The 13711-nt window shown below is 38.6% G+C and overlaps 1 protein-coding gene across 1 annotated transcript in view; it reads right to left on the bottom strand.

Moving 5' to 3' along the window:
- Nucleotides 1-13711, bottom strand: part of GUCY1A2 (guanylate cyclase 1 soluble subunit alpha 2) — a gene marked incomplete at its 5' end in the record, with an annotated part of 284694 nt that overhangs the window by 253235 nt on the left and 17748 nt on the right. The window contains one exon of the mRNA XM_084249569.1: nt 186-247. Within this exon, the coding sequence (XP_084105695.1) occupies nt 186-247 (62 nt within the window). The remainder of the gene's footprint in view (nt 1-185; nt 248-13711) is intronic.

Here is a 13711-nt window from a genome sequence, read left to right as displayed (position 1 = left end):
AATTTCATTTAGAAAGGATTAATCACAAATAAACCAAAGGAAATCAGTCCAAAAATGCCAGACTATGAACATAAACTCTGTGAAGGGAGGCTGACCTGGCTGCAGAAACCCATATGCTCAACAGCAAAGTTTGAGAAAATATCTTTAATTTCCCCCAATCATGACCAAAATCCACTTTTACTTACCCAATAACTTGGTGCTCATAATACTGCAATGTCCTCTTGAGAGTCTGCTGTATCGTCTGAGGCTACAGAATAATAATAATAATAATAATAAAAACATTATCAGCAAATCAGTGCCATTCCCATTGTGAGCATCACAGCAGATATATAACTTCTGGTTTAGCTCATGGCATTTTTACAATATTAACCCAGTATGCACTTTCCCATATATCTTCCCCACAGGAACTAATAAGAGGCACTCAGCAATTACCCAGAATTTCCCAATTTCAAGTATGATAGCATTTCCTAGCCATATTTTTCCAGTTCTTTTGTACCAGCTGTTTGGTTCAGTAAAATACTCATAGGTACTGCCGATAAACCTAGGCTTTGTGGACGGAGGTGGGGGAGCAGTGAATGAATATGGATGTGTCATGGTCAAGCCTGAGAGATTTCTAGCAAGGGTTCTGGGATCTCTTAGAGAAGTGATATTTTTTGGGGCAAGAAATGTGATCTGCAGCAAATACCTAAGTAGCTTATGACCAGATTTTATAACTATCTTCTCTTTGTGATGGCCAAAGATAGTTTTTTAATAAATTATTCTTACACATATTTAGGCAACAGAGCCTGAAGCCAGAAGTTTCAGGTCTAAGGAGCAATGGAATCAATTCACAATGCCAGAACACGTATTTTCTTAACAAATCAGATTCAGAACCAAATTCTCGGCATTAGGAAAATGAATTTTAAAATAATAAAAACCTGTAGTTGATCAAAAACGGGTAAGAGCTACACAATTTTATCAAGAAATGGATGCATTACAGACATGGGTGAATTGGGGAAATTTAATGACTCCAGCTTAGACCCATCAAGATGTGAGGCAGTATGGTTGGACTGATTAACTAAGATAAGTCTAAAAAGGCAATATGCTAAAGGGCCCAGCACAGTGCTGCTACCTATAAATCAGTTAATAACTCTCAGTTTATTTCCCATCCCTGACCCCTCAACATAGCCGTTAAAATAAATAATTTAAAGGAGACTACAGAGGTCATTTGTCAGAGCTCCTGAGCTGCTTCCAAGTCAACCTCTTTGTGAAAACTTCCAGGATAGAAGTAACCATCTCCCTACCTAGCCCTTTTCCAAGTTTCCATGGAAATGGCTGTTTTTAAGATAGAGGAAAAATGAGCTTCCCTTAGCATCCACTGAGGCCTACTCAATCTCACCACTGAGGAAAGCCCTTTCACTGACCATTCCAAGACCTCAGATATTGTCTTTTCTACAGCTGATCCTATTCAGAAATTAATTTTAGAAGGAATCAGACTCCAAGTGTTCAAAGGTAGGACAGGGCAAGTTATCTCAACAGTTGTTTTCCATTTATACCAGGTTGAAAAGATGAATGTGAGGCCTCAAAGTGGCACAGATGTTTCTGCTCATCAGGAGAGAATCAAAGCTGAGAACACAGAAGGAAGCCTGGAGAGGAAAATCATTCCTGAATGGAGAAGCAATGGAGCTGTTGAGATGTAAACGAGGGCGAGGCAGACACAGCAGTCCTGGTGCAGCGGGACAGCATACTTCAAAAACTCAACCATAGCCAACCTAAACCCAGCCATTATCAGTCACCAGCTCAGGCCCCAGGAGAAATGGACCTCTTGCAATGGTTTGGCAGTTTCTCAGCTAAGATAACTTTCTCTTTGGCAACATGCCCTAAAAGCAGTGAATATCCACAGTGGAATTATCCTGCCAATAACCTCTGGTCACAAAACATGGAGCAGCGCGCAGGCACCAGAATACTCAGAGCCAGAATGACCTCATTTGTACAAAAGGACAATTTTTTCCCTCTACCAGGAATTTCCCAGTCATTAAAAAGCACATGTTTGTGAAAGATGTCAAGCCTTTTAAAGAGCTTTAAGAGCTTTTCTCTTTGTGAAGCAATTTACTTTTACTCCCCAGCAGGAGATAAATTTATGGTTTCCAAATACATGAAAAGGAAAATATTCTCTGGACACATTCAACAAAGCTTCAATTTCATAAAACAAATATACTTCCTAATTCTTCCATCCCAAATGAGTGGACACGTCCTGGGGGCCAAACCTGCAAAGAGAAAGACTGACAGCAGCTCCTGTACCTGAGAGCCACGGCCGATGTCACCATCTACCTGCTCCTCAGAATGCCTCCTCACCCTGAATTCACGCCAATCTTCTTCAGAATGTGAGTGACTGCTCAACCTGTGGCTTTATCTGTGAGGGGCATCTTCACATCAACTCAGGTCTCACTGACCTGAAAAAGCATGAAATGAGGACCCCCTGGAGGCAAAGCCTTCCATGGGGTGGTATCTGCCTTGGGGATTGTAGGACTCTCTGTTAGGTGTCCACGTAAGACATGTAGTGAGTGTTAATCAGTGAGAAAGGGAAGGATTTGAAGACATAAGGACCTTTGCTCCTCTTCTTTAAGACTGTAACTCCAACCTGTACGCTAGTCCACAGTTCCACCCAACCTTCCACAGGTCAAGACCCCAGTTCTCTTGTGTGTGTTTAGAAAGATGGCTCTGAGAGTTTAGAAAGATGATTTAGAAGAGAGGACGTAAGGTCAAACTCAGTTCAAAATCCAGCTCTGTGTTTCACTAACTAGATGGCCCTGGGTAGTTGACTTAATTTCTCTGAAAGAAGATTCCTTTGTGTACAGTATTTTTATAGAATGAACTGAAATAATGAAAGCAAAGTCTATAGCACATAGTAGGTGCGTAATCGCTAACAGTTACAACTATGGTCTGCTGAAAAACATGGTTTTATCTTCACAAGGCTTGTGATCTAGTGGAGGAGCACTCAATCACCCCCAAGCTCACATTTCTCCTAAAATATCAACAGAGCTATCGTGCCCCTGCTAACAACGTGATTATGATGCCAAGTCCAGGACACAGAGGGAGAGCAGGGACAAGGCTGTTGAATTTGTAAACACTGCCAATGAAACCTTCATATCAGTCCAGGGAGATGGTTACAAAAGCAGAATTCTCACAATTAAAAATGAGGACAGACTTTAAGTCAGGACTGCAAGTGGGAAGGGCATGGAAGCAACACAGTTAAAATTCCAATCCAGACATTATATTTTACAACTAATGACAGACAGTCCATGAACTTCCTTCTGAAGACCCAAAGAATGTGCAACAGGAGAGCTGGGTAGCCTAATAATTTTAGTGCCGTATAGCATAGGACAGGACCCATTAGGGTAGGGAAGGAGACAGAATCCAAGTTTCCCTCACTAAAAAAAAAAAAAAAAAAAAAAAAAAAAAATCAAACATCTTTGATTTTTCTGTTTCCCCCAAATGAAAAAACAGTGTGTGGTGTCTTATCGACCCCCACCCAACACAAAGAAGCAGTGGCTAGGATGGCAGTTGGAAGTGAAAGCAGCCATCTGTGTCCCCACACATATAATGTCTGGGCTCAAATAAGGCACCCAAAAACTTCCATCATGTGACAAGAAGCCACCTTCATCTCCAGTCTCACTAGGGGCTTCACCACTTGGCGGGCAGTTTTGCACTAAATGTCGTGCTCAGGAAAGGTCATGGGATCCAAAGAGCCAGCCATGCACAGTCCCAGAAGAGCCAGAGAAATGATCCCTGAGGAGTGGGAGGAAGCAGTTCCCAGCAGCTGGCCCTGCAAGCGCAGACAGCCCCGCAGAGGCTCCCACACAGTCCCTGCTCTGGATATCCGCACCAGATGGTGTGGGGAGCAGGCAGGAGGCAGGGAGTCAAGTTCTGTTTGTGTGTGTGTGTGCGCGCATACACGCACACGCACGCACGCATGGACATAGCATGAAATGCAGCTATCACAGTACTTAGCACATGCTCATCTCAATTTCAAAAGAGAAAGAAGTTGAGGCTCAGCCTGGTTAAGTAAGTCTGGTAAGCTCACGCAGCTAGTAAGCGAGTCAGTCACAGCAAGACACCACTGGCTTTAAAGTGTGTTTTCTTTCTACTAGATGCCTTGAGGGCCCCTCTCTTCCTTAATATAATGAAATTCATATTCTTTTTTGATATATACAATACTTCACGTGCCAAAACCAAAAAATTTACAGATAAAAACAAACTCATTTCTCCTTTGTAACACAGGCTGAATAAGTTACAGAATGGAGACAATGCATCTGCTTTTAAAGAAACACCCATAATTACCCATATTGTTTTATTTACTTAAATATGAAAAATTATATAACAATGTCAGAAACTAAGTGATATAGATATATATTTAACTATTAATGCTCCAGTGGTTTTCAACTCTGCCCAATAAAATCACCTGGGGAGTTTGTCTTTTAAATACTAATACCTGAGATTCATCCCAAATTTGCCAATTTAATTGGTCTGAGGGACCCAGTTGCTTCTAATGTATATTCAGGATGGAACACCTACCTGTCAGTTATGGTGTAAATATGATGATTCAGAGCAATACTCTATAAATTTTACCCAAATAGACACTAATGAGAGTAATTTCATATTCTAATATCAAAAGTAGTAAACTTCTGAGAAAGGTTCACACATCACTGGTAAATCCAATATAGTTCCATTTATAAACTGTCACTAATGGCTTAAGATCAAATATGAATTTGTTAAACAAAGAACTATATTGCTTGAAGCATATCACAAGGATTTTTTTCAATTTCCAAGCAACTTACTCCCTGTACTTATTTCTTCACTCCATTGCTGTTGCTATAACAGAGGCAGCTCCGTAAAAGGGGGAGGTACCATGTTCCCACCTCCACTTACATGCAGCAGCCTTGGACTAGCTACTGGAACTAGGGCCGGGCTGAGCATCCAGGTATAACTATATAACATGGGGCAGGTGGGCTTGGGGAGACATACAGAGAAGGGCTCACTTGCTTCTCCTCACCAGGGACTTAGGGGGCTTGGAGGAAACATGGAAGAAAGACAAGTAGGGACAAGTGACAGAGACAAGTGGGTGAGAGACATGTAGGCAGGTTGATAATGGCAGCCATTATCTTGATTTGTACTTTGATTTTGCTCCTATTGTCCCAGACTTGCCTGACCCCTTTCATTCCCTTCCTATGGTCCCCCAAAAAGTGCCTTAGACCTGTACTAAGTTTTTGGGCTGTGGCCCCACTTCAGGCCAATGCTGTCTGGCTGGGCATTTACCCACAAGAGCATGTATAACTTTGGGTGTTTTATTGTGAAACTATTATCCTGTCTACCTCTTTATGCACAGTAATTGTATTAAAGTTCTTTTACACCAAGAATATGCTTGTCTTTTGTGAGCACAGATAGCCAGACCCCTTTAGGCATGAAAGTTTGAGGGTCATGGGGTGTTCCTGGGTCTGCACTAACATGTACATCACAACACCAGAATTCCTGTGACTGCTGTACTTCCTCTATGGGAAGGCTACTTCAAGCCCATGACATGCATTAACTACTTTGTTCTTCACATCAACAATATGAGAAAGGTATGATTATTTTACAGATGAGGAAACTGAGACAAAGAATGTTTAAGTTGCCTTTAAGCTATCACAGTGGTAATAAGGAATAAAACCAGGGTTGAGATTCACATAATCTGCTCCAGAATCCAAGCATGGATTCCTCAACCTACAAGTGAACATAGTACTTGACACTTAGAAAGTGGTTATCCACCTTTTCCCACTTTTAAACACATGTGATCACAAATGAACCTTGTACCAACCCAGTAAAATAGTTAGACTAGTGGTATTATCACCACTTGAATAAAAAAAGAACCAAATTAGAGATTAGAAGAACTTTACAAGTAGTGTCTCCTCCCCTAAGAGAAACCATCAATAAGAATGCAGACTTTTAACATCAGTGAAAAAGTAAACAATCACATGGATTCAAAGTGTTTGCTTCTTGACAACACACATAATCTTCCTTAAATCTCTGTAGACAGAACCATGAATTAAGTCTTGTCTCAGATGCCCTTGATAAGTGCATCTTCTTTTCCATGAGTTCACTTCTGCCCTACCTTCTGGGCATCAAGTGTATTTAAGCTGCATTTTCACACGCTAAACCCCATCACTATCATTTTCTGACTCCCAAAACAGGTCTCCAGAAACCATTTGTTGCAAATTCCCTTTCCTTCCTTCATCAAAATCTCAAATCTCTTTATACTGATCTCAGTGTTCAGCAGGATCCTTACTCCATTTCCTCAAAAGCTGGATTCTCAGTCCTTACTAAAGAATTTGGATATGCTTCCCTACATTATGAATGTAATTTGTATTTCTTGGTAAATAGATTTGTCAAAGGAGAAAAATTGGGGGGAAGGGGCAATGTAGCTTTCTCATTTTCCTGCAAAGCACAAAACAAAGACCTCAACTATCTCCACATTAAAAAAAAAAAAAAAGCATTTTGCTTATCAGGACATGACATGCCAAATTCCATCACTTAAAGTGTTTACAATTATAATGTTAGATCACATATTAATAGATGGGTCAGTAGATACCAATAGTTAAATTATATGATTGATATTATTAACAAAACTAATCAAAATAAGTGACTTCAAACAACCAGCTTAACTACTTCTGTAAAAGATGTAATTGTAGTCATCATCAATCTTATTAAATATCCAGATATAATATCCATGTTCCCAGTCTCAGACAGAACTTACTACATATTAACCCCTCCCTCCCCAACCTTACTCCAAAAATAGACTGCACTTTAAATATAGCACTCTGAGTCAGGACCTCTGTATTTCAAGCCCAGCTGTTCTACTGACCTTTTTATAAAATTAGCTAAAATCTCTTCACCTGGGAGTAAGAAACCTTGGGAAAAAAATGCCTCCCTTTTCCCATCTGAAAAACTCTTATAAGAAATTCTTAGTTCTCAGAGTCATTTTGAAGTAAAAATTACAAAGTTAGCACTTATAATAAGGTCCAAAGGAACTGGTAATTTAACTAGTAAACTTGGAAACTAGTAATTGGCTAAACAGAAAGCAAAAATGACTGGTGTTAAAGGGAAAACTAAAAGCTAGAGCTGGATTATACAAAGCTCTTCGACCCATACCAGTTGAACACCTGCACGACTTCGTCCAATCTTGTGACCACCACAATACAACTGAATGACCTCATGAGAAACCAGGGTGAAGGCTGACATGATGCTTACTGAATCACAAAGGAATTCAGAGTAATGACCTTGACTTTTTCACAAGTAGGTTCTAACTAGCAAACACAGTAGTCATTATCATTGTAATTATTAATTGTAACTGAGTATGCTTAACACATAAGCAATATGATAGTAAATCTTTCTTTACAAAGCATGTTTGTTCTCCAAGTATTTCCCCTTTGTTATTTTATTTTAATGCCTTTCCAAAAATAGTCATGGAATTTCAATATGATTCAAGACCTAATGCCATCAATATTAACTTAAGCTGAAAATGTGTATTCCTTGAACTGAAATAGATGCAAAGGGTTATGTATTTCATCCTCCTTGTACTTTCAGGAATGAGCACATTTCAGACATCCCAGAATTTTTGATCTTTTCAACAAACCCCAGAGAATAACACTATCTTCAGTGTGTTTAACACTTCACAGTTTACAAGTCACTTTCTTTTCCTTCACTCATTAGACACAACAACTTCATGAGTCTTAGACATAATTATCCACATTTTAAAGATGAAAAAAACAGATTCTAAGAGGTCAGTGTTTTGCTACACAGCGGGAGGGAGCCACTGACAAGTCAAGCATGTAGGTCCCCTGAACCGCTTCTCCCACAAACTGCTGCCTTCATTGCTAGCCCATTTCACCTCAGTGACTGTCAGGAAATTTTGCCAAGTATGTAACTGAAATTCCTTATTTCCTTTTAGTTTTTCTTTAGGGACTATGAGAGTGATGCTGTAAAACTGCTTCCCTAATGTGTCAACATTTCTACTGTTTTTTTATGCCATCCCAGTATGGATCACTAAACTTATTAGAGAAACCATAAGGAGAAACACACTGCACTGGTCACCATCTTGAACAATTTGATAGTCAATAAAAATACTGACCAGGAGACAAGCTGATACTGTTTCTGGACATCGTCTAAGAAATTAATTCTGCTGTATATCAAAACTTTGAGGCATGGCCCCAGTTCTTGAACCCTTAAACCAAACACAGCCTCACTGAGGGCACAAGACTGTCTCCATCTATAAAAGAAAATAAGAGTAAGTTTCTGGATTAGACAGAGGATTAGCAGTCAACCACAGATTGAGCACTGGCTAACCATAAACACTGGGTTCTATATGTTATAGGCAACAACTCATTTAATCCTCACAAAAATCATAAGTGAAAAGATGTTTTAGGTCAATTTTACAAATGTGAAAACTGAAAAATATACCTAAAGTCACTTAGGTAGTGTATCTGAGCCTAAGTCAGTGTTTCCTCTAAGTCTGGATGTTTCCAAAAATCAAGCTTTTCATCTGCCCTTCTAAAATGAAATACATTGTTTTATCTTCACCAAAGCAAAGAAGGTTAGTGTTGCAAGGAATTATATTTTAGCTATACTGTGTGATTTTCCAGATCAAATTGATTTTTCTGAATCTCAGTTTCATTTTTTAAGGAAATAAGAACATTCCTAGCATAACTATTGCTCAGGGTGATTTTAAGGTCAAGCTGAAATAAAATTATACCATATTAGACAAGTATATGTTATATGATGATTCTATGCAGAAATCTCTCAATGAGGAAATAATCAAAACTTCAATTGATCTAAACTGACCATATCTAACATCGAAGACTGTTGTCAGGCATGTCTCACAGCCCAGAGATGCCAATTAGAATGCCGCAAAGCTAAGTAGCATCATTTCCAATCAGGAGTATCCTACTGGATTACAATGGCGTTCATGTTAGGAAATCATTTCTAGCCTTTTGAAACATCTTTGCAGCTCCACATGAGCTCTTTCAAAGAAGTCCCTATTGTTTCCAGCTCTAGGGAGCTACAGTGCAGTGTCTCCTAAAAAGAGCCTGGAAATAAGAGAAATAATACTTCTGTCTAACAGTTAATACATGAAACAGGCAGATGTTTTCTCACCACTTACACATACCAATTTAAATAATAATTTACAAAAGGGTGGCAGAGAATTATGTCCAATCACCATCCAGCATGCAGCTTCAAGCAAAGTAGGCCACTGAAGAATGGAGGCAACAGAGCTAAAGAAGATGAAAACAGAGGTATGGGGAGAACAGGTGAGGAGGACACAGTGGGGGGGCGGGGGCACAGTTTATGATGCTCTAGAACTAGCATCTGGGAGTGGAGGGCCTCTTAAACATGGAGAAAGATTATTCCTAACAAGTCTTATGAACAGATCATCAGGTCTCACTGGGAAGGTCTTCTCTACAACCATATAGTTTCGTAAACTGGATTGAAGAATTTGGCATAAAATTCATTTTGCTTAACCATTCAAATGGTTGGCAGCATGCTATGACTTGATGCCACATGAACAGGCAAGAAATGTGCTGACTTGAAATGATAAGCCTCATTTCACAGTTATATCCCATTATAAATAAGTAAATTGTCATTTAGATACCAACCCAAGTGCCTTGGGGATTTTGTTTAACCAGTCAGTGGCTGAGAGCCTGATTATTTCAGGACAATGACAAGAGCAAGTCCAAGGAGTTTAAAAGTCTCTGATGCCAAAACATCAAGAAACCACCAAAATACTACCCAGTTTTGTGGATAGTGCAAGTGGTTAAGACGTAACATACAGTCTATGGCGGGTGGGGGGCAGGGAAAGGAGGGCTTGGGGTCAAAATAAGGGGGTTGTAATTGTACGGGGAATATAAAAAATAAAATTTAAATAAAATGTAAAAAAAAAAAAGATGCAACATACAAAGCTATCTGCAGCCTCTGCAGCAGGAGTTTGATCCCTGGCCGGCCAAGGAGCTACCCACGTGGCGCAGCAGACCTCTCCTGTCTCGCCTGCTGCTCCCCTCAGCAATGTATTTCAGTCAGTTTGCTTGTTCTGCTCCCCACTCTGTTTCTGTTGAATCCTCTCACCCCCACACACACACCTTTGGCCTGTACCCCAGTTCTTTTATGCATAAATAAATAAATCTTTAAAAAAAAAATAAAGACAAAATACTACCCAGGGTGGGTCCTGTCCAGCCCTACCACCTTGGCAGAAGAAAATTCAACAAGGGTCTGAATAAAATCAGATCTCATGTTGATGACAATTTGATGATTCAAACAGACATGAAACCACGTTTACTAGGCAGGTGTTGGGCAGGTGATCACCTGTTTGTGATGCACTGCTTTCCTGAGCTAGAGTTACAGAATAATCACATCATGTGGGAAAAAAATAAACAAACATGCAAGCACTAATGCTGCATGACATGAAAAGTCTTAGGTGGTTTATTTTTCCATTTAACTCTATATGAGCACATTTTTTAACCCAGATATCACTCCATTATACAATAACTATTATACTCCTTCCTCATTCCCTCTAATCCATATGCCACTACCCCAAGGTATGTGTATGGTTTTGTGCTATTTACACAATCTACATAGACAAATATACACCTTACACATGTAACTGTTTTGGTGATAATCATTCCTTCATATTTGGAAATCAAAGTACAAGTAATACCACTGCTCTCCCATACTCCTCTGCATCAAGCTCAACAGTTGATAGTGGCTTTGTCACTCTGGCCAGTGCTGCCTCATGGGAGCCTGAAGCTCGCAAACATGACAGTGGACAGGCAAGCTAGGTCAGCCTTGAGCCAGAACCCTGATGAAGAGAGAGTCCTTTGTCATTTCTAACACAGTTCTATGTCATGTGGACTCAGCATGATCAAGAACTGAACTGGTGAGAGCAGGTCAGAACCCAGCAAAAATTGCTACTAGCCACCCCACAGCAGTATACAAAGTACAGAACATACATGTAGTGAAATGGAGAGTTCTGTGCTGAACAGGACTATACACTAAATGTTGAGGAAGGAACTATTCATGGACATAATGAGAGACATGTCAGGGTGGGAAGAGTGTAGGATCAGGTGAGCTAGACTTAGAAGTTAAGGTGTATTAGCTTCTCGACTTTGGACAAACTGCTGTTTCTCTTTGAGCTTCAGTGTCATCAGCCTAAACTTGAACCAGCTAATAATCCTTGCCCCTGCCTATTTCACTTATTTCCTGGGTGAGCCAGAGTAGGACGTGTGTTTTATACATGCTTTGTAAACTCTAAATGAATGTCACTCATTGCACGTGGCTTTTTAGTATGGGAAATATACATCAACATATCATTCCCTCACAGTCCCCAAGTGGGTAAAATTAAGAAGAAAAAATAATGTCACTAATACCTTTTGTTCTTAGGAGTTAAGAAATAGCAGAGTTGGTGAAAGCCTTGGTTGTTCAAAATTCTCTTCCAAACTGCCTGCACTAAAAACTAATCCAAATAAGCCATTTCTCACAAAAATAGCCATCACAATGTGAATTGTGATAGAGGATATTTTCGAAGACCTCTAACAAAATACATCAGAACTTGTTCACTTTCAAATCTGATTTTTAACCCTCTTGTATTTCTTAGTCATTTGTCTCATTACTTATGGAAATTTAATAACTACAGAAAGGAGACAGTGAAAGGATGTGAGTAAAGGGATATGAGCAACAGCTGCCTACAAAAGTAGAAAAGTGTCTCCAGCACAGTATATTATTTTCAAGTTCTTTCTAGAATACCATTCAGTTTTACAAATATCAGTCAAATGATGACCCACACAAGCCATATACATCCATTCACACCAAATGGCAGAGAACTGTAATGACATGATGTTTAAGAAGATGCTACTCACTCGGTATCACTAATTGTTTTCCAGTTTCTAAAAACATGTTAATTTTCTTGCATGAATAAGGGCTCTTAACTGGAATTTAAGGGGTATCTATAATCGGCACACCACATACTACTCATAAATTATTCATGTAAGTAGCAAAATCTCTGGAACCTCTAAACATTACAAACATAAGGACAGAGTCATCCCCATTAAGTCCTGTGAGCTTTATTTAAAATGAACACTGCCAAAACTCATATGATCATCTCAACAGACACAGACAAACCATTTGACCCAATTCATCAGCCTTTTATGATATTAAAAAAAATCAACAAAATGTGTATAGAAATGTACCTCTACACAATTAAAACAATATATGACAAGCCCACAGCTAACATCATACTCAATGGCAAAAAAATTAAAAACTTTTCCTAAGAAACAAGGATATCTACTCTCACCATTAAAATTCAATATACTTATGGAACTCCTAGCAAGAGCAATTAGATAAAAGGGTATAAAGGTATCCAAACTGGGATAGGAGAGGTAAAACTGTAACCATTTGCAGATGACAAAATATATATAGAAAACTCCAAATATTCTAGTAAAAAGCTCTTAGAAATAATAAACAAATATAGTAAAGTGGCAGGTTACAAAATTAATATATAAAAATATGTTGCATTTATATGTTCAAATAATTAACTAGCAGAAAGAGAAATTGGAGGGGGGAATGTTTCCTGACATTAGCCTTAGATATGTGTCTGGAGGCTCACCTCCATGAGCAAGAGAAACAGAAGCAAAAATAAACAAATGGGACTATATCAAACTAAAAATCTTCTGCATAGCGAATGAAACTTGTATCAAAACAAAGACATCCTACTAAATGGAAGAAGGTATTTGTACATCATATGTCCAACAGGGGGTTAATACCCAAAATATAGAAAGAAATCATACACTTCAACAATAAAAAAACAAACAGCCCAATTAAAAAATAGGCAGAAAATCTGAACAGTCATTCTCCAAAGACAATGATGTTCATCATCTCTTATTATTAGAGAAATACAAACCAAAACAACAATGACAAATCATCTGTGAAAAGCCATTCTATACTGTTGATGGGAATGTAAAATGGTACAGTCATTATGGAAAGCAGTACAAAAAAATTAAAATAGTGATTCCATATAATCTAGATATACACTTTCTAGCCAAGAGCTAGAAAAAAAAAACCTAAGCGCCCATTAACAGATGAAAGGATAAAGAAGGTGTGGAAAATATGCAAATGGAATACTATACAACTATATAAAAGATGAAATCCTGCTATATACAATAACATGGTGAGCACAAAAGGAAATATACTCTTGAAATAAGCCAAACACCACATTATTTCACTCATATGTAGTAAACAGAAAAAACAAACAAAAAGATTAACTTTATAAAACCTAAACTTTCATACTATGGAACCATTTAGTGGCTATCAGAAGGGAAGGGCAAAGAGAAGTGGATAAATCAGGACAAATGGTATGATGGTGTGGCAAAGGACAGAAATGGAAGTTTAGCCATGAACTTCACATAGCAGGTACACATGCTAATTATCAAAGATGCATGCCTGAGACATATATATTGTTATAATGCAATGTTACTTCAATTAAAGAATCATAACTGGAAAAAAATAAACACTTAAGTGAGAAATAATTGTTCTTTAAAGTAACAGGAAATAATTTACGATGCATGGTTAAGTATAATGCCAGATCATCAAGGGTGCTATGTATTTTTAATTTACATTTACCTCCCAAAGAAATCTGTTATTGCTACAGACCAAG

The sequence above is a fragment of the Talpa europaea genome (genome assembly GCF_964194135.1).
Source record: "Talpa europaea genome assembly, chromosome: 12".
NCBI lineage: Eukaryota > Metazoa > Chordata > Mammalia > Eulipotyphla > Talpidae > Talpa > Talpa europaea.
Note: the sequence above shows the minus strand (reverse complement) of the source record. Positions and strands in the feature narration are given on the sequence as shown.